This window comes from Macaca nemestrina, chromosome 3 (assembly GCF_043159975.1).
Source record: "Macaca nemestrina isolate mMacNem1 chromosome 3, mMacNem.hap1, whole genome shotgun sequence".
NCBI classification, from domain to species: Eukaryota; Metazoa; Chordata; class Mammalia; order Primates; family Cercopithecidae; genus Macaca; species Macaca nemestrina.
Genome location: NC_092127.1, coordinates 182,019,057 through 182,035,547, shown reverse-complemented (window position 1 = coordinate 182,035,547; position 16,491 = coordinate 182,019,057). Strand labels below are relative to the sequence as shown.

At 35.6% G+C, this 16,491-nt stretch overlaps 2 protein-coding genes across 6 annotated transcripts in view; one reads left to right on the top strand and one right to left on the bottom strand.

Moving 5' to 3' along the window:
- The window catches only part of LOC105487912 (coiled-coil and C2 domain containing 2A), a 134,102-nt gene extending 126,839 nt beyond the window's left edge, over positions 1 to 7,263 (top strand). For all 5 annotated transcript variants that reach the window (XM_011751583.3, XM_011751581.3, XM_071093837.1 and 2 more), the window contains 4 exons: positions 1,791 to 1,913; positions 3,133 to 3,191; positions 5,238 to 5,415; positions 6,947 to 7,263. In XM_011751583.3, coding sequence (XP_011749885.2) covers positions 1,791 to 1,913; positions 3,133 to 3,191; positions 5,238 to 5,415; positions 6,947 to 7,135 — 549 coding nt within the window. In that variant the 3' untranslated portion in view covers positions 7,136 to 7,263. The remainder of the gene's footprint in view (positions 1 to 1,790; positions 1,914 to 3,132; positions 3,192 to 5,237; positions 5,416 to 6,946) is intronic.
- Positions 7,264 to 10,690: 3,427 nt separating this feature from the next.
- LOC105487911 (F-box and leucine rich repeat protein 5) overlaps positions 10,691 to 16,491 on the bottom strand; it is a 42,037-nt gene continuing 36,236 nt past the window's right edge. Inside the window, exon 11 of the mRNA XM_011751578.2 lies at positions 10,691 to 11,483. Coding sequence (XP_011749880.1) covers positions 11,407 to 11,483 — 77 coding nt within the window. The 3' untranslated portion in view covers positions 10,691 to 11,406. The remainder of the gene's footprint in view (positions 11,484 to 16,491) is intronic.

Below are 16,491 nucleotides of genomic sequence, written 5' to 3'. Positions count from 1 at the left end.
TTTGTTTCCTCCATAGCCCTTGCACAATTAACTACTGCCACAATAAAGACAGTAAAAACCTACCCCCAAACTAAATGGCTTCAAACATTTATTCTCAGGGATCTGAGTCAGCTGGGGAGGTTCTGCTAATTGAGGCTGGGCAACTCTGCTGCAAGTTGTGGTAGCAAGACAAGCTCTGCTTCTTACAGCAGATCTGTGAGTCAACTGAGAGAGCTCAGCTTCATGTGTGTTTGTAGTGACAATGGCAGAGGCACAAAAGGACAAGCAGAAGCACACAAAGCTTCTTAAACGTAGACTCAGAAACCATGCACTGACTTCTGTCCCAGTCCATTGGCCAAAAGTCAAGGAATGCAGAAGTATATTTCTTCTCTTTTAGTGGGAGGAACTGCAAAGTAACTTGAGAAAGGGTACGCATATAGAAAGGAGTGTAGAATTGGGGCTAATGATACAATTTACCACATCATGCAACATCTGATATCCCATGTGTTTACTTGGTTTTTGTTGTTGTTGTTGTTGCTTTAGACAAGATCTTGCTCTGTCATCCAGGCTGGAGTACAGTGGTGTGACCACAGTTCACTGGAGCCTTGAAATCTTGGGCTCAAGCAATCTTCCCACTTCAGCCTCTCAAGCATCTAGAACTATAGGAACGCACCCCACCACACCTTGCTACTTCTTTAAAAAAAAAAAAAAAAAAAAAATTTTTTTAGGGATGAGGGTCTCACTATGTTGTCCAAACTGGTCTTGAACCCCTGGCCTCAAGTGATCCTCCCGCTTTGGCCTCCCAAACTGCTGGGATTATGAGTGTGAGCCTCAGTGCCTGCCTGTTTGCTTATTTGTTTGCTACCTTCTCTTACTAGATACTCCATGAGGGTAGAAAATCTATTTCATTCACTGCTTTATCCCCAGTAATTAGAACTGAGCCTCAACATAGTAGGTAGCTGATTAAATATACTGAATGGACAAATTCATGTACATAGCTTTTCAGTATGACTACTGTATGCCAGGAGCTATGCTAGGTGCTAAAGATACAATGGTAAATAAGGCACATGGTGAATGTCCTCAGGACAAAAGTCTAACAGCCTAGTGTAGACATGAATAGACAGGCAATTATAAACAATGCTAACTAATAATAATTTTAAAATAGCTAACAATTATTGAGCATTTACTACATACCAGGCATTTTTCTAAGAGGTACAGATTAACTCACTGAATCAACTCAACCTTATGAAGTAGATACTATTCATTAACCCACTGTTACAGAGAAGGAAACTGAGGCATACAGAGTGACATAAATCATCCAAGGTCACACAATTAGTAAATGTTGGAGCCAAAATTAAAACGCAAGTGGTCTGGTTCCAGAACCAACATGCTACGCTGCCTCACCAAGACAAGGGCTATCTCAGAGACTACAGTTGCTGTGGATGCAAAGAGATGAATGAACACTCATTCAATTAGGAGGCTGGGAAAAGAAGGGTCAGTTAAGGTTAGCCTAAGAAAGAAGTGGCCTTGGTTTTTATAACAAAAAACCACCTCACTTTATCAAATCTATAGTCAACACTAAGGTCCACCCCCAACTTCAGATAAAAAATGTGAAAAAATGGCCAATGACAACTGTATGATGCCACTGATTGTAAAATGTACACAATTTTTGTAATCAAAAAATGACAAAAAGTGTGCGGCCTGTATGAACACTTGCTGTCTCTCTGCTGCCTCTGCCACACATACATCCATGCACACATGTGTATGTATATATGCTAACATATATGCTAATATAGTCTTGTATTTCTTAGATTTGGTTTAATATTCAACGATATGATTCTCCACTAAGGATAAATTTTGATGTCACCAAGCCCAAGCTATGGAAATCTTTCTTTTCAAGAAGCCTTCCATACCCTGGCCTTTCCAGTGTTCAGGTATAAATCTTTTATTAACAATTAAATGTAGACAAAGTAAAAGACAGGAAATCATTATACTGGCTTACAAGATATTTTTTACTCCTGGGTAGTCTAGAACAGTATTTGTTTATCAAACGCATCTGAGTTCAACTCACAACAAGAAATGGACATATATATGTACATATATGTGAAAGGACCAGTATATACATCTTACACATATGTGGAAGTTTTGATATAAAAAGTTTCATGACATATAAAAGTACCACAAAATGTATTCCATCTAAATTTTTTAAATGCTCATCTCAATTTACTAAATAGATTTCATGATTTTTAATGAAACATCAAGTTAAACTGCAGGGTGTGATCCACTAGGGGCTCATAAAATTAACTTACAGGGTCCTGACCAGTAGTAGATTGTAAGTAGTAAGCATAAGCAGTTTACTAAAACTTTTTTTCATTTGATAGATATATGTATGTGTGTACTAGGTTTGTAATACAATGTATTTTATACTCTGAATCTACCTTTCAGAAAACGCTTTGAAGAACATTACCCTAGAGAAATTCTCCCATATGTGTATAAGGTGATATATACAACATTTTTAATAGAAGCATTGCCTGAAATAGCAAAAGAGTTGGAATGACAGAAGAGAAAAATTATGTTACATGATGGAATATTTTACAGCAGTTAGAACAATCAGCATTAATGAATCTTAGTAAGCCCTCTAAAAATATGTTTGTTGCTGCCACTAAATATAAAGTTAAGGGAGAAAGCACAAGTTGCATGTTCATAAAACAATTAGGTAAAGTTTAGAAAACATACAAAACAATAAAATGTTTAGGGGTACATATATCTGTAATAAAAACATAAACACATTGTATTAATGAAGACAGGAATTTTTATTCATAGCCAAATCCCTATCCCTCTCACCTATGAAAGTGCCTAGCACACAGCAAATAATCAGTACTTGTTGAACGAAGGGGTGCTAAAACAAATTCAGGTCATGGTTACTTCTGTTAAGAGAGAAGAAAAATGAAACTGAGAAAGAACTACAGAGCACTATATTATGATGTTTTACTTATGGTGGTTCATGTGTCCATCAGCATGCATTATATTATTTTCTATATCTTAATGTCTGAGATTTCATTGATTTTTTGAAAGATTTTTAAAAGGATGGACAGCTGTTCAAATTAACTGTAGGTGATTTTTATACTTTCTGAACTATTTTCTCTTCTATAGCCTGAAGAGCTAATTTACCAGCGCTCAGACAAAGCAGCTGCAGCTGAGCTACAAGACAGGTAACGTAACATCCATAAATCCACATGTAATCTGTCACTAGGAGTATAATACCAAACTTTAAACCACTGTCAGCCTGAATGAACGTGAAACAATTTAGGCAACTTAACTTTAATTCATGTTTATAGATTCTAAACACAGATGTGATCTCTAAATCCCATGACTCAAAAGGAACCTTTAGCATCAGCATGCTGTGGAACCAACCAGAGTGGAAGACCAGTAATACACACTTCTACAGAGACTCCACTTTGAGTGAAACATGAGTTTAACATCATGTTATAGGTATTGTTGAGGCACATCATAATCCTTAGCTTAAATATACCTCTTTGGTCCTATTGAACTGCAGCTAGTTTATGGACCTAACACATGGAAAAGATCAGTAAGAGCCTATGTGAGTCTCCATAATTCTCATAACCCTGTAAAATAGAAATTATTCTCCTGGTTTCACAGTGTGAAAACTGAGGGTCAGAGAAGTCCACATACTTGTTTAAGTGTTAAAGGGGGCTTCTGAGCCCAGCCCAACCTTTCTGATTTCAAGGCATGTGTACTGTTTCTACTGTATTAAGCTGTGTGACCCCTCTTGAGGCATTATTACTAGAAAATATTGGTTTACTCTCATTTACTCTCAATTTCTCCATAATGCCTTATTCAAGATCCCCAACTAGAACAACTAATCTCCAAACATTTTGTTTTTTTCTGATAGCTTCAACATGCTATTGATTAGACCCAAGTCATTTATTTCTCCAATATTAAAATGCCTGACAATTCGTCCATACTTTCTTGTGCAGACCGTCTTGAAACCCAAAACAAAGATGTGTTAAGTGCCAAAAAAGAAATGATCCCTATGACTACTGAACGACGAGAAGTTATCTAGGTCTCTAAACCCATGCAATTAGTTAGGGAATGTACAAGAGGCTTTGAATCCCAGCTCCTTTGCCTTAGTCAAATCACTTATCCTGCCTCAAACTGTCCTCTCATCTGTAAAATCAGGACAATATCCCTACCTCATAAGGTTATTAGTGAGATTAAATAAAAATCTACAAAGAGCACTTCGCGCAGTATCTAGTAAATAATGGCTCAATAAATAGTAGCTATTTTCCTTCATTCTATGCTTAAACTTCACACCCTATGAACCCAATACCTGTACTTACCACAAATAAAGTTTCCATGATGTTGGTATTTTAAAGGCAGTTTTAAGGCAATTTAGAAAAAAAATCCATCATCATGAATAGAATTCACTATTCATGATATGAATAAATCACAAGACACTAACAGCCCCACAAATACTTGAGGCTTTCAACATAAGCCCTACTTCTTATGCCTGTGTCTAATTCATCTGTCCGTATATATGCTACCAATGAGTATAGCTGTACAACATTTCAAAAAACATTTCATGGCCACGCGCAGTGGCTCACACCTGTAATCTCAACACTTTGGGAGGCCAAGGCTGGCGGATCGCTTGAGCCCAAGAATTTGAGACCAGCCTGGGCAACACAGCAAGACCTTGTCTCTACCAAAAAAGAAAAAAAATAGCCAGGCATAGTGGCATGCACCTGTGGTCCCAGCTACCAAGGAGGCTGAGGTGGGAGTATCACTTGAGCCCGAGAGTTGAGGCTGCAGTGAGCTGTGATTGTACCACTACACTCCAGCCTGGGCAAGAGAGCAAGATCCTGCCTTAAAAAAAATTAATATTAATAAACTTTTGCTGCATGTATTGAATTTTGCTATCCCCAAGTCATTCAGTACTCCCTCTTCTGTGCTTCTGTGTTACATTTCAAGTATCTGTTATAGCTCTTAGGATACACATACTTTCTATTTATAGGCCTATTTCCCATCTCAACTCATATACAACCCTTAAGGACAGGACTGCATGTTAATTCTGAATCTCCAGGGAGTAGCCATTAGACATTAATTATGCCTGGAGGATCACAACTCCATCAACAAAAATGTAGTTATACAATCATCTGAATCCCCACTACATACTACATATATTTTTTAACAAGGGAAAAGTGAGTCACCAAAAAATGGAGTTTATGTTTTGTGACCAGGATTGAAAAAATACTAAAAGAAAAAATCATGGACTGGAGGCCACGCCATCTGACTCGGTGGAATAGATATTGTACCTCTACTCTGCGTCACTTCTTGCCTCTGTTAGAAAAAAGTCAAGGAGAAGATGTAGAAGATGACCACAGAGCAGAACTGCTAAAGCAGCTGGGAGACTACAGGGTAAGTTACAAATGGATCCTAAACTGACTGTGGATTTCCTTGTTTCAAATTGGAAATTAGCCAATAACAGGTTTCTGGAATCACAAGACCCACATTGCTCCCAGAAGTACATATTTAAAGCAGCATAAACTAAAAACTGTGATTATAAGTTTTAAACCTCAATAATCACTAAATAGCAAAATACCACTATTTTTCATATAAGTATCCCATGAAAAATACCTTTTATGAAATACATTTACATATCAAAAAAAATGAAAACATCTGGCTAAATCATGTTAGACTCAACTGTGCACAAGGATCAAAACACTCTAGAACAGTTTTTTTAAAGGATGTAAGGTTTTACACTGATTGCTTTTCATTGCTAAGAAAGGTGGTTATTAACAGACGATATACCCTCTCTACTGCCTGCTTGTAGTACTGTGTTCACATGCTATAGCTGGATAATAAAACCTAGAAAGCAGGCTTGTAACTAAGACTTAACAGTAAGCCTTATTAGCTAAACAGTGTGAAGGTCAAATTAGATCACTCACTGAGTAAAATTTATCCTTTAACTTATAAGGCAGGTTCTCAGTCAGGATATTTTCAGTTCAAGTGTCAGAAAACTCAAACAGTCTTGAGCAATAGAGAATTCACCAGCTTAAGTAAAGCTTAGAGGGTAGCTATCAGGGTTTTCCCATTCTCCTTCAAGTCCTCCCATTCTGCCCTCCTCCTCCGTATGATGGCATCATCCTAAGACTGGGTTTCCTCATGTTAGCAAATGCTGGAACACTTAGAGAATTCACATCTGCGCACATACTACCCAAAGCAGGAGAACGTCATGTGCCATTATTCCTAACAAGTTTCCCAAGATCCCCTCTGAGACTCCCTTTGATCTCTTGCCCATCCCTATGGATCAATCATTGTAGCCAAGGGGACGAAAATTATTGTCGGGCGCCATGGCTCACATCTGTAAACTCAGCACTTTGGGAGGCTGAGGTGGGCGGATCGCTTGAGCCCTGGAGTTCAAGATCAGCCTTGGCAGCATGGCAAAACCCCATTTCTACAAAAAATACAAAAAGTAGCCAGGCATGGCGGCACTTTCCTGCAGTCCCAGCTACTCAGGAGGCTAAAGTGGGGGGACCATCTGAGCCCAGCAGGAGGCCGAGGCTGCAGTGAGCCATGATCACGCCACTGCACTCTAGCATGGACGACAGTGAGACCTGTCTCAAAAAAAAAAAAAAAAGAAAAAATAAATGTATTTGTTAGTTTAACCTATGTTTCTGGAATTAGAATGGTTACTATGCGTACTAGGTACTTCCAAAAAGAGGGAACACTGATGGGGTGACTAACACCTATATGCTAGCAAGGAAAACAAAATGGGTATTAAGCAACTCTCCATTTTCTGTATTGCTAATAAATAGCTGAGTAGAAAAACACAAGCAAATAACTGAGATCCAGGAGACTTATTATATTAATGGCATACATTTACATAGGAAACAATGTATTAAATCTTCAAACTTCACTAATGACTACAAATGTTTTTTCCCTTCAGTTCTCTGGATTTCCCCTTCACATGCCTTATTCTGAAGTGAAGCCTTTAATTGACGCTGTGTATAGTACTGGAGTACATAATATTGATGTTCCTAATGTTGAATTTGCTTTAGCTGTATACATACACCCATACCCCAAAAATGTTTTGTCTGTTTGGATCTATGTTGCCTCTCTTATACGCAACAGGTAATTTTTTTCACTGTACTTTTTGTATCATGTAAAAACTACACAGGATATGAGAAAATTTTAAATTATATGCATCACATCAGAAGAACATATTATTGGCAAATAATAAAATTATCATGTTTTCAAACTGTGCAAAGTGTTTTATTTAGTAGTCTGCCTCGTCTCTGCTACTTGACCCTGAAATTCAATTGAGACTACCCACAGTAGAGTACATTATGAGCTTCCTGCCTCTATTCGTTTGTACTTACTTACCTTTTGCTTGGGCAAATATTAACAGCAATGGAATGAAAGTGAGAGAAACTTACCAAGTTTTACCTCAGAGCAAGGTAAAGCTTTAAAGAGAGCATCATTAGAGCCTTCAGAATTCCTCCTCCTTTGCCGTGTTTAATTCAAATGTTAGTAGAAATAAAAAGCAGTAATGAGTTATTTATATTCCATCAAATGATTCTTCCTTTATCTTTAGACAACACTAAGACACTTCGCCTGAACTGAATGTTTACCCGTTTTTATTGCTACTCCTCCTCCTCTCTCCAAATAAATAAAACAAATAAATATCTAAGACTGCAAGATTACTTCATCTTCCACAGGTTTGCATGTACAGGTATACCTCGGAGATACTGTGCACTTGGTTCCAGAGCACTGCAATAAAGTGAATATTGCAATAAAATGAGTCACACCAATTTTTTTGGTTTCCCAGTGCAAAGTTATGTTTACACTATATTATAGTGTATTCAGTGTGCAAAAGCATTATCACAAAGATGTACATACCTTAATTTAAAAATACTTCACTATTCAAAAATGCTAATGACCATCTGAGCCTTCAGTAAATTGTAATTTTTTGCTGATGGAGGGTCTTGCCTCGATGTTGCCGATGGTTGGGGTGGCTGTGAGAATTTCTTAAAATAAGACAATGAAGTTTGTTGCTCTGACTGACTCTTCCTTTCATGAAAGATTTCTCTGTAGCATGAAATGCTGACAGCATCTTACCCACAGAATGTCTTTCAAAACTGGAGTCAATCTTCTCAAACTCCCTTACTGCTTTATCAATTAAGTTTATGTAACATTCTAAATCCTTTGTTGTCAGTTGAACAATGTTCACAGCATGTTCACCAGGAGTAGAGGCCATCTCAAAAAACTTTTTTGAGACAGGGTACTTGCTCTGTCATCCAGGCAGAGTGCAGTCGTGTGATTATGGCTCACTGCAGCCTCAACCTCCTAGGCTCAAGCAATCCTCCCACTTCAGTCTCTCAAGTAGCTGGGACTACAGGTACACACCACCACACCCAGCTAATTTTTTATTTTTTGTAGAGACAGGGTCTCACTATGTTGTCTAGGCTGGTCTTGAGCTCCTGGACACAAGCAATCTTCCTGCCTCAGCCTCCCAAAGTGCTGGGATTACAAGAGTGAGCCACTGCGCCTGACCAAGAAACAAATGTTCTTTGCTTATCCATAAGAAACAACTCTATATCCATTCAAGTTTTATCATGAAATTGCAGCAATTCAATCACATCTTCAGGTTCTATTTCTAATTCTGGTTCTCTTACTATTTTTGCCACATCTGCAGTGACTTCCTCCACTAAAGTCTGGAACCCTACAAAGACATCCATTGAGAGCTGGAATCAACTTCATCCAAACTCTTGTTAATGTTGATATTCTGACCTCCTCCAATGAATCACGAATATTCTTAATGGCATCTAGAATGGTGAATCCTTCTAATTGAATCCTTTCCAGAATATTTTCAATTCACTTTGCCCTGATCCATCAGAGGAATCACTATCTATAGCAACTATAGCCTTACCAAATGTATTTCTTAATAAGACTTGAAAATCAAAATTATTCCTTGATCCATGGAGTAATTCTGCATGGAGCTGCAGAATAGATGTTGTGTTAATAGGCATATAAACATTAATCTCCTTGTACATCTCCATCAGAACTCTTGGGTGACCAAGAGCCTTGTCAATAAGCAGTTAACGTTTTGAAAGAAATTTTCTGAGCAGGTCTCAACAGTGGGCCTAAAATATTCAGCAAACCATGTTGTACACAGATGTACTGTCATACTGGCTTTGTTGTTCCATTTATAGAGCACAGAGTAGATTTAGCATTAATTAAGGGCCTTAGGTTTTTCAGAATGGCAAATGAGCATTCTCAACAAAGTCACTAGCTGCACCAATCTCTAACATGAGTCCACCTGCCCTTTTCAGCCAGGTATTGATTTCTCCTCTCTAGCTATGAAAGATTTAGGTGGCATCTTCTTCCAATAGAAGGTTGTTTTGTCCACACACTGAAAATCTGATATTTAGTGTAGCCACTTTCAAATCAATGACCTTAGCTAGATCTTCTGAATAACTTGTTGCAGCTTCTATATTAGCACTTGGTACTTCACCTTGTATTTTTATGTTATAGAGAAGATTTCTTTCCTTAAACTTCATGAATCAACCTCTGCTAGTTTCAGCCTTTTCTGAAGCTTCCTCACATCTCTCACCCTTCATAGAATTGAAGAGAGTTAGGGTCTTACTCTAAATTAGGCTTTGGCTTAAGGGAATTTTATGGCTAGTTTCATCTATCCAGACCACTAAAACTTTCTCCATATCAGTAAAAAAGCTGTTTCACTTTCTTATCATTGGGTGTTCACTGGAGTAGCACTTTTAATTTCCTTCACGAACTTTCCTGTTGCATTCACAACTTCGCTGTATGGCACAAGAAGTGTAGATTTGGGCCTAAGTTTTCAACATGCCTTGCTCACTAAGTCTAATCAATTCTAGCTTTTGATTTAAAGTGAGAGACATGACTCTTCCTTTCACTTCAATACTTAAAGGCCACTGCAAGGTTATTAGCTGGGGCCTAATTTCAATATTGTTGTGTCTCTAGGAAGAGGGAGGTCTGAGGAGGAGAGAGATAGGAACCGCTGGTCGGTGGAGCAATCAGAACATATATAATATTTATCAGTTAAGTTATCTGTCTTATTAGGGCACAGTTCATGGCATTCCAAAGCAATTACAATAGTAACAACAATCACTGGCCAAAGATCACCATAACAGATTTAATAACAGTGAAAAACTATGAAATACTCCAAGAATTATCAAAATATACGAGACGTGAAGGGACAAGTTTTATCAGAAACATGGCACCAATAGACAGGCTCAACACAGAGTTGCCATAAACCTTCCATTTGTAAAAAATGCATTATCTGCCAAGTGCAATAAAGCAAAGCGCAATAAAATGACGTATGCCTACATCTATATCAATAGGAGGAACATAGCCATTTTCTTCTGCATGACATAAAATTGTACTAAAAGGCACTAGTATGTGCCTTTCTGGGTGGCAGGCCTCCACTCTCATGATGTTTTAACAAAGCAAAGTAGATAAACTTACAGATTCAAATTTTGACTACTGACTAATTTCAAAAAGAAAATTCAGCTCAACAAAATTCAGTATCTGTCTAAAACTATTTGTCAGGGTAATGAGTTCATGGGAGCTCCAAAGACAAAGTATTTAGTCCTATTCTATACTAAAGTAAACCTGGATTGAGATTTATAATAAAAATCACAACACAACAGTATTACTTGGTAAAGTCCTCAAAGTAGATTTTATTTATACATTTCTTCAAATGATTGTGGTAGTTTAAAAAATCTCTCCCAAATTTGACGATATAGGGACAGTGGTGAGAACAAGGTATCCTTAATGGAAACAAATATGGATTGGTGCTTTCCTAGCTCACTGAGCTAACACCCAGAAGCCAATTTTTTCTATAATCCTAAAGAATCTTAAATGTGGGTTTGTTTGAATTGGTCTTCTGAGAATTGTTGAAATAAAGGAAATATTACAGAAAACAGATTAGTTTCCAAAAATGTGCTGTCTTTGAAAATAACTCTTCAGACATGTATGTCGGAAAAGATCTGCAAAGCTTGATACAGTGTCAATGTATAAAGAGAACCAATCACCTTTATGGACTTTAAAACTCAAAATAATCTATGAAATACTTTAAATGACATGGCATTACCAACATTCTTTAAAGCATTTCATTTAAAAGAAAACTGTAAGACTGTTCTCACCCTTTTGAAAAGACCTAATCCGTTTCTAAAACAAAAGTATAATTTGCAAGAGAAACAACATTACAATTCACTGGTAAATTAAGATTTCTGAGGTTGTAAGAAATGGGGCCAAAATAAGTCACGCTCAAAAAGGGATGGTTAACACAAGAAATGTGCTATGAGTAAAGTGCATGAAAGAAAGCCTGCTCAGCTAAATGAAGTAGACAAAGGTAGAAGTCAAGGGTCATTCGCCAGAGCGGCAGCAGGCTCGAAAACCACACTGCAAATTCTGGCATCCACTGGCGGTATCAGCATGAGGACCTGTATGAAAACAGAAAAATGTGAAAGGAGGAATTTCTTAGAGATCACATAAAAAAAATTTTGCTTATGAAGGAGCCAAAATATTCATTGGTTTTACTAGCAGTACTTATATCACAGAAGTAAATCTCATGATGAGTGTTTAAGAAATTATTCAGACACAAAAATCAACAGCAGCTTGACTTTAATTAATATATCCTTCATGGTCCAAAAGGTAAGTGGAAGGGAAAAAAATAATTTTTAGCAACAACTTTACAATATAAAAATCCAAAATGGAAAGGAGACAATCCACAGAAGACTGCAAAGCTAACTTATAAAAAGATTCTTATAATCTGAACATCCTCCCTAGAAATGTAATAAAGGCAAAAAAACAGCCCTAACTAATTGATCAGCTAAAGAATTCACTATTGAGCAATTACAATAAACATTACATTCAAATTTTAAAGCAAAATAAACTATATGGACAAAGACTTAATACATTTGCCATATTTTTATTTAGTATTTACAGCCAAAAATATCTATATATGGCAGGGTTAAATGTATATCCAAAGTTAAATATATAATGAGTGATCAATTAAACTTTATCTAAGACATAGTAAAAACTATCATTCACTTACAAAGAATAATAAAACATTTGTGGAATAACTGACATTTTATCCCAGTCACACTATGCTACCTAGGCACTAGATACAAGATCCATTAGGAAACATAGCTGAGAATTAGAAAGTATCAAAGAAGAAGTTTCATAGCACATATTCAAATGTCAAGTACTCTGAATGAATATTTTCATAAAAGCAGGCACATGTGGGAAAGATTGTTTCAACTATATTGAAGTCTTTCAGTATGTCTGCACCATGAACAAATAAGGAATAGTTAATTAGTTCTTTACATATCAACAAGAACAACCAAAATACTTGCAAATTGTGATATAAGGAACAATACAAAATGAAAACTGTACATGAAATATAATTTTACTACAGAATATATCAAATGGATTGTAACTGAAAAATCACAGTACTCTGGTGTGATATCTAGGATTAACTCAAAAACGCATTTTAAATTTATTTTTGTTTTCTAAAACAGCACTCAATTGAAAAAAAAAAAAAAAAAAGCAACTAGGCTAATACCACCATAATAATTACTTCCAACTAAACACACAGAACACATTAATTTCCAGAAATTTAACTTTTCCTTATATTCCCCAAATGGCACATACAAAATACAAAGGGCAAATTTCTTAAGACATACAGTCTTAGGAAAGAAACTAATAAACATTACGCACATATGTGGAACTACCACAGCTTATGCTTTCGGTCATATTAAATTTTTACGTTGATATGACACCTGTGATTAGCTTAATGGGGGGGGCAGATATGGGAATGAGCAATGGTATAGATGAAAAGAGACTGGCCACAGGTGAACTGCTGAAGTTGATGGTACATGAGGGTTCATTACATTATTCGACGTTAAATTTTTCCGTAACAGGAAGTTTAAAATTATTTTATATATAAAGTTGAATTACTAAAGCCAATTTTTATTTAATCAAAATAACAATCTGTTCTAGTCTTTAAATGAAAAGTGAAATATGTCAAATATTTAAAATTCAAAAAGCGGCATTGTGTTAAAATTATTTTCCCTTATAATAAGATACAATGTTAATCATCTTAATCACAATCAAGATAAAATGTTTTAGTATGTATTGAATACTTATTAAAAATGCCCTGAGAAGGAACCCTATGATCTGAAATTCTTCTCCCACTGCCAATCTTTAACCAAGTTTTTCCTTAGAATATAATGCCAGCTTTACCTACTGTGCACCACCCAATCCCCATCTTTCCCCTTCTTAGCTTGTCTTTCCTCACCCCTTACACTGCTCACTGTTTTGTCCACCAATCACCTAGTGTCTCACCTCAAGACACAAGCCCTGCCTCACTGCCATTCCCCTGCTCTGACCCATAGTCCATCATGAAATGCCAGATTCACTGGGTTTTGCCAAAATGGATCTGATTATCATTTTATCAGATTAAAATTCCATTCTAAATTTTTTTAAAGAAGAAGAGACATGAAGACTCTCATACAAATTTTCCAAACTGCAACTCCTCAAATATTTCAAAATGTCCATAACGTTAAGTTCTCATTTAACATCGATAGGTTCTTAGAAACTGCGACTCTAAGCAAAATAACGTATAACAAAGCTAGCTGTTTTGTTTGCATCATTATAATGAAATGACACTATTTGAGGACTTCCTGTATGTTGTTTTCTTTAAAGTCAGTTTCCAAAAACGTATCACCAACACTGAGGACTTACTATAGTCCTATTTTTTTTTAAAGGACAGAAAGATAAAGGAGAAATATTATGCTAAATTTCAACAGTAGCCTGAGAAAAATCATACGCCATGCCTGCAAGCAATGGAAGTGAAGTATGCAACTGATTTTCAAAGGATAAAGTAAAAGGGAGACTCAAAGGAGCAAACAGATCAAAAAAGCTATTCTCCTAGAGATTCAGATCTAACCTGACACGACACAGTTTTTCACCATCCTCCTCAAAAGATGTAGGGTCCACATGCTCAGTTTCTACCCTAGCTACCTGGGTCATTTTGCTCTTGAAGTCTAAGGGATGATTGCAGAGATAATGGGGGAAGAAAAATGTAGGAATAAAAGTTCTTACCCTGTATTAAGTAAAAAGCACAAACCTACTGTCAGCATCTCCTTATTTATCACAAAACAAAGTTCTTGCTTATATTCATGTAAAATGTGCCCACTCACTGAGTAGGCACATTTTACATGAATATAAGCAAGAACTCTGAATACATTCTAAGTTCACTAGAATTGAGTTTCAGTGAGATTCTAAGTGTACAGAGTAAAGAGAGAGAATTAATATATTGTTTTCAAATTTGAAAGCAGAATCTGCTTAAAGAAGCCTATAGGAACTTAATCAGTAACTGTAATATTAAATGACTCAAAACTACAATCCTTTGATAAGGTTAATAACAGAGTAGTTACTGGTATTTGATCCCAATAATCATAAAAGTGACAGCATCCATTAAAGGATTTGCTGAAGGCCTGAGTCAAAACAAAAATGAAGACAAGCACTGTTTTAAATTCAGTATCACATTATAGAAACAGGAGACTAGCACCTTCCAAAACATGGAAAGTATAAGCAACATCAACAATAAAATCCTTAAAGTAACACAAAAGGACTGTTCAGAAAATGAATAAATGGACAACAGAATAAATGGACAACAGAAAAGGTGAGGGAGCATTAGAAAGAAATATGACGAAGATATGATGGATTGCCAGGTAGACAGCTATGCTTTAATAGACAAAGACAATTCACAAGGTAGTTCCCTTTAAATATTTGACTTATCACCAGCAAACTTCCATCTCAGTGTAGGATAGAGAACCCAAATGGTTAAGATATATAAAGCCTAAATTACATTAAAGAATAATAAAGAAAATAGAAAAATATAATAATCATTAAAATATTTAAATGCATGGTAAGGAATAATCTTATAAGAAGCATTTTTAAGTATCAGATGATAGGAAGTATCAGGTTAGCTATTATTTCTCCAGATTTTTATTACTGAATAACTTGTTTTTACTGGGTTCTAAGTATATTACTTATGCTGTATATCTGCACTTACCTTCACTTACCTTTAATTCCTCTTTAACTTAAATTAGAAACATAAAAGAGCACATCATCTGAGACTGGGTCACCTCTAAAACTATGAGCTAATCTATCTTAATTTATAAATTATACACACATTGAAATGCAAATCAGTAAAAAAGTTTATTTTGTGTCATTGTTCATACCTTCTTCACAGCTCTACAACTATGCTATTTCATTTAACACTTCTTAAATGTTAACAAAAAAATTTTAATGTTATGGCTAAGAAGACTTTTATATTCAAATCTTATCAAATAAATTTAAGTCATAAAGAATCATTCAGAAGAATCTAGATTTGCATTTTATATCAAGACACTTTATGTACAGTGTCTTGCTCAAGGTAGTTACTGCTTGAATACATGATAACTAACTTATCATCTCCAAAATCTCTGCTAGTGCATTCTGCTTTACTTATTATGTATTACTTAATGACTAATGTTTATCATAATTTACTTCTTTTATATTTAGTAATCTGATAGTTAACTATACATGTTTTCTTTTAAAAAATGTATTTTTAGTTAAATGTTACTTTCAAATATTGGAAATGTAATTTGTCACCTAAATACATTTCTCCATTGTTCTAATACCATGTATTAAAACACACTGACCACTTTCAGAAATAATAAAAATAGTAACAAGGAGGACCCTGAGCATTCACTAGATATCTACTATACAAGCTGAGCTGTTTTGAAAGATACTGGAACAAGTGTCATCTTGCAAAACTGGATACAACACAACTACATTCTAACACTTTCTAGGTTGTCCACATATCCTTTTAAGGAAAAGACTATAAGAGAGCATTGCTTTAACAACAACCTATGTGGAACTCAGACACAAGTTATATAACAAGTCATCTGTAAATTTTAAAGGCTTTCCATTCCCCCAAATCATGCTTCAATAAGCTATAAAAGGAGAGTTAATATTGCATTATACAAGCACTGCAATTTCCTTTCAAATCTTTCAGTCAGATATCTTCATTACAATTCATTTATTTTAAAAAATCAGTCATTTATCCAAAAAAATTTTACATTCAACAATAGGAATATAGTAGCTCCTCTGAAACTACATATTCAAAACGAGTTTAGAGGAAATGCATAAGGACAAAGTGCAAAAGATTTTAAGTATTTCATTTTATCCCATCATCTAAATTTTTTCAAAGTTTAAAAACATATAAACATAAAACAAGTAAGCATAAAAAAAATCTGAAACCCAGTCCCCTCCCTCTACCCAGTAACATCTATGTACCCAAAAATAAATGATGAATTTGATAGTGAGATTTATTCCGAAGCATAACCTATGCTGAAATCAGTATGAAAAATTCAAGTGCAACATACAAATAAAATT